This window comes from Notolabrus celidotus, chromosome 16, assembly GCF_009762535.1.
Source record: "Notolabrus celidotus isolate fNotCel1 chromosome 16, fNotCel1.pri, whole genome shotgun sequence".
NCBI classification, from domain to species: domain Eukaryota; kingdom Metazoa; phylum Chordata; class Actinopteri; order Labriformes; family Labridae; genus Notolabrus; species Notolabrus celidotus.
Genome location: NC_048287.1, coordinates 13,356,994 through 13,367,919, shown reverse-complemented (window position 1 = coordinate 13,367,919; position 10,926 = coordinate 13,356,994). Strand labels below are relative to the sequence as shown.

The 10,926-nt window shown below is 40.7% G+C and overlaps 1 protein-coding gene across 2 annotated transcripts; it reads left to right on the top strand.

Annotated features, from left to right (window-relative positions):
* Positions 1–654: 654 nt before the first annotated feature.
* On the top strand, positions 655–5,037 carry nup42 (nucleoporin 42). Of its 2 annotated transcripts, none has more exons than XM_034705543.1 (7): positions 655–1,009; positions 1,885–2,197; positions 2,274–2,362; positions 2,482–2,558; positions 3,353–3,439; positions 3,558–3,660; positions 4,099–5,037. In XM_034705543.1, the coding sequence occupies exons 1-7, from the start codon at positions 802–804 to the stop codon at positions 4,623–4,625; spliced, it is 1,404 nt and encodes a 467-aa protein (XP_034561434.1). In that variant the 5' UTR covers positions 655–801; the 3' UTR covers positions 4,626–5,037. The 2 variants fall into 2 exon arrangements, with proteins under 2 accessions (XP_034561434.1, XP_034561435.1); XM_034705544.1 differs by having other exon boundaries at positions 658–901.
* Positions 5,038–10,926: the final 5,889 nt, after the last annotated feature.

The following is a 10,926-nucleotide window of genomic DNA, read 5'->3' as shown; positions in this document are numbered from 1 at the left end:
CCACTGTGCAAAGTGGAGAAATTATAAGCCCTACTTTCCTGGTTTTAATTAAGGATTTCAAGTTATTTTTTGCAACCCTGAAAAAACTACTGACAAGAAAAATTGCAAGCAAAATATGTTCAGACATTGCTCATATTTTTTTATTTTAATTTGAAATATGTATATATGTATACATGTGTATATATAGGTATGTGTCTATGTGTGTATATGTTTATTATATGTATAGCCTATATATTTTCTTATCTTTTCCCACTATTATAACAGCCAAACATGTAAAGAAATTTGAAATGAGACGTCCCCTTCTCCCAAACTGTTTTCTATATACGGACAGACCAATCAGCTATTTGCTACGCTGAACTTTGGTTGCCTCTTTTTGTGCCTCTGCTCTGCTTTATATTGTTTTTGGATGCCTGACTCACTCACATGGCCCTGGGGCACCTTATTTGATGTTTTAAAATAGTTTGTTTTGTTTTCCTTACATGATTCCGTTTTTGTTAATTGCACTGTAATTGATTGTAATCTGTGTTTACCATCCTCATTAAGAGTTTGTAATTATGTAAAATCTTCAATAAAAAAAAAAAATATATATATATTAATAATTATGGTTCCTGAAAGTTAACGTAGCCATCACGCGAGGTCGCTGTTGTGCAACCAGCGAGTGACCAAATGACGTAAATCTTCTGCGACGCCGGCTTGTGCCTGTTCGTCTGTTGGATGGTCGCATGAACACATACGCTGGTGTGACTGATCGTTTGGAGCCCAAAGAGACATTGCATTTCATACCAACAACATCGTGTGAAAATGCCAGTGTGTAACTTCTTCCTCCAGGGCCGGTGTCGTTACGGTGACCAATGTTGGAACGACCACCCGACAGGAGGAAGCCGAGGAGGAGGAGGAGGAGGTGGTGGAGGAGGAAGAGGAGGTGGAGGTGGAGGATACAACAACAATAACTACAACCGCTCTTCTGCTCCACAGCAGCCGAGGGGAGGAGGAGGAGGAGGAGGAGGAGGTAATGAGCAGGATAATTAAATAAAGCCATACGTCCCTTCAGTCTGTCCCTTTAGTCTCTAACATACTGTTCGTTTGTTTACTTTCTCCTTGTACTGTTGTGGCGTTTAGTTAGTGGTGGACAAAGTACACGTCTTCATTACTGAAGTCAAAGTATAGATCCTCCTGGTCAAATATCTCTCCAAGACAAGTGAAAGTTGCTCTGTAAAACTATTACTTGAGTTAAAGTCCTTAGCTCAACACGCTTTCTCAGGTTGGACAGTGAATTTTTGTTTGTTTGGGGAGAGTGGGAAACAAGGAGAACATTTCAAACGATACGTATCATTCTTCATTTCAAAAACCTCTAACACGGGCTGAAGATATGGACATGGGCGCCCAGGTAGAGAATTTTAGCCATCATTACCACCTCTAAATGAACTGCCTGATCTGAGGGAAATTTGCTCTGTGTGTGCTCCAAATTCAACCGTGGAGACACCAATTTACAAGTACGGCTGAACCACTGAGACAAACTACACTACACATTTTACTTTCTTAGGGATCAGATTTCAGAAAAGTGAAAGAAATTCATGAGTTGACTTGAAAGCAAAAGTAGTGAGTAACTAGAGTATGGATAGAAATGTAGTGGAGTAAAAAGTACAATAATTGTCTTCTGAATGTAGAGGAGTAAAAGTAATAAGTACCCCCCCCAAAGTAATACTCAAGTAAAGTACAGATACTCAAAAAAAGGAAGGGCAGGGGTCTATTAGAACAGAACCATACTGTCTAATATGTGTGAAAATATCATTCTCTTTGACTAAAGTAGTCCTGACTGAATTCATTTTAGGGTTTAAAATTGAGGAACTCATTCACTCATGCCTGTGTGTTTCTTTGTTTTAGGATTTGGAAACAGAGTTTGGGTGAATCCTTCCCAGCAAAAAGGAGGCTATATCCAGCCTTCATCCTTCTCCTCAAGAGGAAGCGATGATTGGGGCGGAGGAGGAGGAGGAGGAGGAGGAGGAGGAGGAGGAGGAGGAGGAGGAGGAGGAGGAGGAGGGAGAAGAGATAATGTGAAGGCCTCAGAATTCAGCTTTTCCAATCAGAATCAGAACAGATTTTCATCACTTGGTACACCGAGCACGTTCGACAGGGGAGGAAGAGGAGGTGGAGGACAGCAAGTGGTGGGCGGGGAAGAAGACAATGATAAAAAACTGTGAGTCGCTTGTTATTGTTTCTTTTACAGGACTGATGTTTAAAGCAGTTTATTCATGGTGATGTCTGTCCCACAGGGAGATCATTCAGATGGACATGGATATTTGGGAGAGCTCGGGGCAGTATGTCTTCTCTTGTTACAGCGACTCCAAAGCACCTTTATCTGGTTTGTGTAGTCTGCACATTTAAGTACATAATATCTTGTGGTTTTTGAAGTGATGAGACTGGTTTAAAATAATGTATTTGCAGCACACATGAATAATATTTGTTATTTGTTCTCCACAGGATTTACTGATCTCTCTCCTGAAGAGCTCAGGTTGGAGTTTTACTCCACTAGAGCTTCAGGAGATCTGCAGGGCTATGTAAGTCTTTTTAATGCTTACAGACAGTGTGTCCTGAATCAGAACCCTGATATTTGTCATTAGGCCAACAAAAAATAAAGAGGTTGCCTTTTCTATGAACTTCTGAAGACTGTTTTTAATTCTTTTTTTTTTACCATCATATTGTTTTGCATCCTTATCACTTGATGACCCTATTTACTTGTCCCTTTTTTTTAGATGTAAATCCACCATGTGGGGATCAATCAAGCTTAACTTATCATATTTTAATAACGAAGGGAAGTAAAACACAAATTTAACAATATTAAGATGTTATTGAAGAGGTGTTTTGATTGTTTGGCTGTTTTTCCAATTCACGTATTCTCCATAAATGTGTTTGCAACTTTAGATGTTTTTTTCTGTTTGATAGAAAAATTCTCTGTATCCCATTCAGACTTGGCCTCTTTCTTTTCCTTTTCTTTTTTAAGCCTATAAATAGTTCTCACGAATAAAAAAAAGCCACATACTGAATAAGAATTAGATAACAAAAACACCTAAAAGTGTTTGTAATGGAAACAGGAGAGAACCAGACACAAAATGCAGAAGGAAAGTGCTTTAAAAGAGTGTATGAATAACTACACAGGAGCCCACCGTTGGTTTGTCTATGGCAAACTTAGAGGCTAGACGTGAGATGATCTGATGTTGGGAGATTTGGTTTAAGAGTAATTTAGATGAGTGGTTGTCTTTGTGTTTGATCATAAAGTGTGTGCATGTAAAGATGATGAACAGGTAGTTCAAAATACCTCCGAGTCTGATAAACTCCTGTTTCATGTGTTCAGCTCAGCGGCGTCAGTCAGTTGCTCAACCAGTGGAGGAGCAGAGTCCAGGAGCTCAAACTTATGAATCCAGCCACACGGGCAGCTTTGGTGAGACACAAACACACAGACTATTAAAGTTCTCCCATTTAATTTTATTATTTTTAAGAAGAGCCTTTTATAAACATGTGCACATTTCACAGTTTTTTTTGTATTTTCTGGTTTGCAGCTTACAGAGTTAAATAACCCAGCATCTCAGGCACCCTCAGGTGGCTTTAATTCAGGGACAGCAGCTGGATTTGGGTCGTCTTCATCTGGCTTTGAAAGCAAAGGTAAGATTAAGTTCTGCTCTTCTGTAAAACCTAAAGGGCTCTATCTTTTTTTTTTTTTAACCTGGTGCCCTTTAGGTTTTATTTGTAGCAAATATAATGGCACCAGAGTGTGGCTATGGGCCTGTTAATCTGTAAACATAGTGTGTTCAGGCATATTGCTTAGGCTGTGCTGTTTGAAACAGCAGTGATGTGTGAGTTTCACATAATCACCCTGCAAGCATATTAAAAGGATCCCTTTATCCTATAAATACAGAGCTGGAGCAGATTATTCTTCTACACATAGGATGTTTTTACAGATACCAGATGCTGACTGCTGTGACGTCAGCAACTAGAGGGTTTTATAAATCAATATTTTTTCATCCTTTCTTAATATGCTGATCAGATGGTTCTTTCTGGCTGTGGTTCTTGTTTTGATTCTAAATCTTTGTGACCATGTAGGTTTTGGGTCTGCAGCACCAGCCCAGGCCAGCACCTTCAGCTTCGCTGCACCCAGTAGTGGATTCGGTTCCCCTGCAGCACCACCATCATCTTCCACCACAGGTTTTGGCACCGCCATAGCTGCTCCTACACAGCCTCCCTCTGGGTTTGGTTCCACCTCCACTGCGCCCTCTGCTCTCTCAGCTTCATCCTTCTCCTTCTCCTCTCAACCTACAAGTGCGCCCACAGCTACTACAGGATTTGGCTCCGCCTCTGGGTTCAGTTTCTCCTCAACAGCCAGCACAGGGGGAGGATTCGGGAGCTGTTTTGGGGCTGGAGCACCTGCAGCATCAGCGGGAGGCAGCAGCGGTTTTGGTCAGCCCGCTGCACCGGCAGCAGGAGGCGGGTCTGCAGGCACGGCATCGGGCACTGTGTTTTCACAAGAAAGTGAACTGACTCCAGAAGAACTGAATCAATACAAAGCGAAGAGGTTCACTCTGGGCCAGATTCCTTTAAAGCCTCCTCCAGCAAACATGTTGGTGGTTTGATGCTAACACTCTTGAAAATAAAAAGATAATTTATGCACTGCAAACTTTGATACTTCTGAACAGTGCTGCCTCTAAACCAAGTTTTTATACTCCTCTTAAAGAAATGAGGGAAAACTCTTTTTGGTGATGGTGAAGATTTTTGTGTTTAAGCAGATTATGCTTTAAGTGTATCTGCTCAATACAAACAACATACATGTAGAGTTGTATCATATTAAGTTCTATTTTTGAGATGATTGAATATCTTTCAGGAAAGATTTCTGTGAATCATTTTTACCTTTTCCTTTTCTTCAAGATTCTGAAAGTAAATAATCAGCTGATGAGCAACATTTCTCACTGTAGCATGATTATGGGATTAGAAATCGTGTTTATTCTACCAAAAATAAATACAAACGTCACTTTCACTGGTTTGAAACAGTTCTCTGCTATCAGTTATTTATAGAACCTTTGAAAAAAAAAAAAAACTCCTCACTAGAATCTTCATCCGGAGAATTATGTAATCCTATGAGCAGACCTGCATTTTGAAAAGTTGTAATTGCACCTACGAGACAGGAGGGGGTGTCAGATTACAATAAAACACGTCATCAAAGATTTTAAAAGCATAAACAGATACTGAACAAGTGTAAATAACCAAACACTAGTCTGAAAATAAGAATTATTTGTATCCCCTCAGGTTATGACTTCTTCTTCCTCTTGATGCATTTTCCTCTATTTTCCCTTCCAATCAGACACAACTTTTTAACAACTCAACAGGCCCATCGGTCCACAGCAGTTTGTAGGCATCCACTAAACATAAAGGGACTATTTGTATGACATTGAGCGAGTGAGGCATTCAGTACGTATTCATTAGATGTTGAGCACTTGCTGGGACCACAAGAAGATGAATACAGTGGCAAAGAGACAGCAATAAGCTATTCTGCTGCTATAGGGGCTCCTGCTCTGCTGCTGACTGGGGCATATTTTCAGCTGACAGGGTGTTTGTGATATTGGGAGGAGGTGTGCCTTAGTGTATGTGTGTGTATGTGTGTGTGTGTGTGTGTGTGTGTGTGTGTTTGTGTGTGTGTGTGTGTGTGTGTGAAGGATTCCAAGTTGGGATCAAATTGGCTTTCCAAGAAATTGTGCATAAATATATAGTAGTATAATTTTATGTGTAACTTTAAATAGAAACGGCACAATTAGGGGTACTTTACTCATTTCATGCTATTTTATAGCAATATTTCACCTTGGTATTATTTTAAATGCAGAAACTTTGATTGTAATAGAGCATTTTTATGTGCCATATTAGTTCCTTTACACTGCTGGCAACAGTGTGCAAGATAAATCTCCCCCACTACTCAGTCTGTCAGTAGTAACCTCCCACCCACCCCTTTCTAGCAGATAATACATAAATAATTCAGCAGATTAATGAACGATTCAAACAGAGACTCGCTCATGAAAAGGCACTCGCTCGCTCATTTTGGTAAAACTTGTTAAAGCAATTGCCATCCGGTGACTCTTAAATGCATATAATGGAGAAAAATGAGCGTTATAGAATCCTTGTTTCCGCAAAGCAAACAATCAGATTGAATCACTAACCACTGCTGCAAACTGTCAGCCTGTCTGGGTTTGTGTAATGTATGCATGAGCTGAACAGCATGGAAGCAATATTAAAGATGAGTGATGAGAGTGTGGATGCCTGCACACAAACAGAGCAAGACACAGAACATTTTTATTAGAAATGTTTATGATGCAAGTTTGCAGTAGTTTTATTTTGAAGGAATTATAATATTCCACCAGTCTGACTTGATTAATAGTGGAATATATGGTTTGTGAGTCATGTCCTCCTGGGGATTGTTCAGTATCCCCCACAGAAAGCTTTGAAAGATGACATTTGAGTTGAAACGAACACACGCACACCTTTCATGCACAGTACACACTCCTCATCCAACCTGCCCCACCCTCCTGTGAAACCATAGCTTACACAAACCCAGTCACATGACCCTGATGTGTACTGTAATTCAATTGAATGTGACCTGACTCCAGCTACATGGTGCAGACACACACTGTAGCTATATGGTGCTTTAATACATTTAACACACTTTTTCCATAGGGGCTTTGTGGATTGTGTGTCTCATTAATCTCCTACTTGGGCTGTGTAGCCGTGTCCGTCTGTCTTTCTGAGCTCTGTACGGATCAATCCTCTGAATTATGACTTCTCCCTGCAGCTATTCAAATTCCTCCCCTGAAGATGGATCCTCCAGATCAGCGTTTTTTTAATAACATACACTACCTAAATGCTCATTGTGTTCACTGCAATTACAAAGCCGTTGTGGTCTCTATATCAGCTGATGACAGCAACAGATGCTCTTACCGCAGGTTGAATCCCCACTCGCTATAGAATGCCAATGAGCTGATTTGGATTCTGTTTCAGTATTAACATTGGGTGGGGGCTGATTCCGGTCGACCCTCCTTACTGTTGCATCAGGGAATAAGAATTGATTGTGCAGTGCCACAGCCGTTCGCTTATAGGACACAGGGCATTGATCCAAGGCCTATGATATATGTCTATTTAGTGGCTAGCCGCATTGGAGTGGCACATATTTCACCTGTAAAGTCCTGGACCTAGATTTCTGTGCTGCAGATGTTTATGGGTTCACATTAGGATCAGTGCACCACGTTCTTCCGGCAGTAATAACACACCACTGCAAGTAAATACTGTCAGCACGGAAAATAAATGATCTTTTTCAGGGAGGGTGAGGCCAGGGTCATCGGAACTGGAGAGGCACCAGAAAGCTGGGTAGAGAGTTATATTGTACTACATTCATTGTATTCATGTCATCTGCATATGCAGGTGGAGCTGTGTGCTTCCTCTGCATCTGTTTTCTGCATCAAACTGCAAAAGACAGGTTTTGGCATGTTTGACCGTATCCAATACAAATTACAAATTCTTTTCGGGGAACATCATGTCTGCTTTTTTCTTCTTCACATGACGTCGGTGGGATGATGCAATCCGGACTGAGAGACACAAATTTTACTTTGACAGTAACAATGTGATGGATGACTTCTTCTAGTTAAGTTTATTGCATTACTAAGTGGAAAAACACATTCAAAATGTCCTTTCCATAGAAATCTAAACCTAAATACTTCATCCACTGCACCTCAGAGTAGCTTAGCAGCTTTCAGGGTTAGAACAACATTTCCCTCTTGCAATGGGCAACAACTACACACCAATATCTACAATCCCTGAAAGTGTCATTTACTCTAGTAGTGCGTGTTATGAGTGTTATGAGTCATGTTTGGTTGCAAAAGAAAATTGCTGTTACACATTTTTCTGAAAAAAATTCCCAGGGTAACATTCTCAATTTTCAGAAACCTAGTCATGCCTGTGAAGATTTATTTTTTATTCAGTTTTTATTCCACAAAGTTAAGGATCAATTCAGGCAACCTAGCTTAGTTTAAAGAAACAAGGAATATGGCTAGTGTTGCTCTTTCATTTTCATCTCGTATTGGAAACCCTTAGTGTGATTTTAGCCCAGAACCATCAGATTGAAAAGTAGCAGGCACATCCTCAACACCACAGGGCTGCTGGGATGAACTTACTTTTGTAGGTCTCTTCATTCCACCATTTGGAGGTTGTACTTCAAAAGCACAATTCTTATTACAGTGCGAGGAAAGTGTTTTAATTCCATCTCCCATGGACAGTCTGTGTTGGGGGTTTGAACCCAGGATACTTGAGTGGAAAGGTAGTGGTCATATCCACAACACCACAGAGCTGTCTTTGTTACTCCAATTTGTTTTAGTTGTTTAAATGCACAGCTCTATCACATTGTGAGGAAGCTGTTTCATTTTCATCTCCAATTGCAAGCCTTTAGTGAGATTTGAACCCAGAACCATCAGATTGAAAGCTAGCGGCCCCACCCTCAACACCACAGGGCTACTTGGAAGAACTTACTTTTGTAAGACTTTTCTTTCCCATTTAAATATTGCACTATTAAAGCACAGTTCAAATTATAGTGTGAGGAATGTTTTCCCCTGTATGCCAAAACTCCCTGGATAGCGTGCTGATTTGGGAAAATGTCTCAGTATGGCCCAATCTCAATGTCCACCCTCAAGCACTCAATGACTTGAGGGTGGCCCTAAGCCCTCACGTTCCTGCGTAGTCCGTGAGGGCTTAGGGCTGTCCCATTGTCAAATCTTCAAGTGTGGGAGGGATCTCTCCCAGACTTTTTGAGCCCTTTATGCCCCCTTTCCGTAAGTGGGCATTTTTGCAGACTTAGCGTAAGGGAATTATTTATTTTTTTTACCTTTATTTAACCAGGTAGGTCATTAAGAACAAATTCTTATTTACAGTGACGACCTGGCAAAAGGCACAGCCTTTTGAGGGGTAAAGGGTCAGGGATAACAGTAATGATAAAAATTACCCATAGTTCATAGCATCGTGACATAAAACAAGGAATTCCCAGGGGAAGCCCGCGAGCATGGAAAGGTTAATGAACGCCATAGCGTGGAAATGAAAAAAGTGTGACAGTAAAAAAGAAGCATGAAAGTTGCAATGAAATTCACAGGTAAAAAAGTTTGCCTTTAAGTATAAATATAGAATACAGCCTTAATCTATTTATCTTCACATATATTTGTATACAATATAATTTATTGAGATTGGGTTTATCAGGGTTCCCACTCTTTTCCAGAGATCATTTTCCAGGACATTTCCAGGACATTTTCATTGATGATCAAGCTGGTATGACAGTCTAAATTTAGTTCCTAATTCAGTTCCTAAATAGTCTAATATGTTCCTCTCAGTGGAAGTCAACATTGAAAGACATGCATTCTATGGCTATCAATGAAATCATCTCTTTCATACTTAAAAATTATGGCAAATTGATAATAGAATAATGCAACCACAGATGTACAGCACTTCACTTTATTAGTGCAACCAAGTAACAATGATGGGCAACTCTCATCTCAGCTTTCTCTTTTCTCAAAAAATATAAAATGAGCTAAGAAAAAAACAAAAGGGCCTGCAAAGGAATCAGGAAGCTGCCTTACTGAAATAAAGAAATATTAATAATAATCAGAGGATCAGTGCTTTAATGACCTAAATGGAACTGAATGACAAAAATGGCCACAAATGTTTCTCAATTCAACTGAAACTCAAAATATACCTGCTTAATCATGATATTCATCCTGCTAAGTGGTCGATATAAAACAAAGCAAATGTCACGTTTTTTATTTGAGTTACCATAAACTCTGAAAAAATCGCACCGGTGTAAAGACGCACTCTGTATTTGAAGATCTCTCAGAGATTTAAAAAAAAATGTAAACTGTCTTCCTGCGTGGCGATGTCTATTATGATCAGTGATGTCTACAACGTGGAGTTTCTGTGCAGCTATGTCGCTCTTTTTGTTCCGTTTGTTTTCACTATCAGGAGTTTGCACTCCTACTAGCTAGAGCAGAGGTTCTCAAACTTTTTGGAGCCAGGGACCCCTTACAGGTGAGAAAATTGTCCAAGGCCCCCTCATAAATGTAACACAGATTAAGCACATTAGTGATGTGTCATGATCAAAAGCTGTGGCTCTGAGAGCCGATGCTTTATAGTGAATCAAAAGAGCCGGTTGCATCAAGAGAGAGCCGGCTCCCAGTTTTTTCCTTTCGCTGCTTAGCTCTCACAGTGCTCAGCCCCCGCTCTGCTCACAGCAGAACTTTGTTTTGATTGGTCAGCATGGCGGCCATACGGCCAATCACATGTGAGGATATAGGATACAGGTGATGGAGGGGGGGCTTCATCTGTTCCTTCAGGAGAGAGTCTTCTTAAAGACCACAGCAAATACTCACTGAGAGGAGAAATCGGACATTAATGTTTGCTCGAGTTTGGTTCTGGTTCTGTTTGCTTGAGTTTGGTTCTGGTTCTGTTTGCTTGAGTTTGGTTCTGGTTCGGTTCAGTTCTGGTTAGGTTCTGCTCTGGTTCGGTTCTGGTACGGTTCTGGTTCGGGTCTGGTTCGGTTCTGGTATGGTTCTGGTACGATTCTGGTTCGGTTCTGGTTCAGTTCTGGTATGGTTCTGGTTCGGGTCTGGTTCGATTCTGGTACAGTTCTGGTTCGATTCTGGTTCGGTTCTGTTTCGGTTCAGTTCGGTTCTGGTTCGGTTCTGGTTTGGATCTGGTATGGTTCTGTTTCGGTTCAGTCCGGTTCTGGTTCTGGTTCGATTCTGTTTCGGTTCAGTTCGGTTCTGGTTCGGTTCCGGTTCGGTTCTGGTTCGGTTCTGGTTAGGTTCTGCTCTGGTTCGGTTCTGGTACGATTCTGGTTCGGGTCTGGTTAAGTTCTGGTAT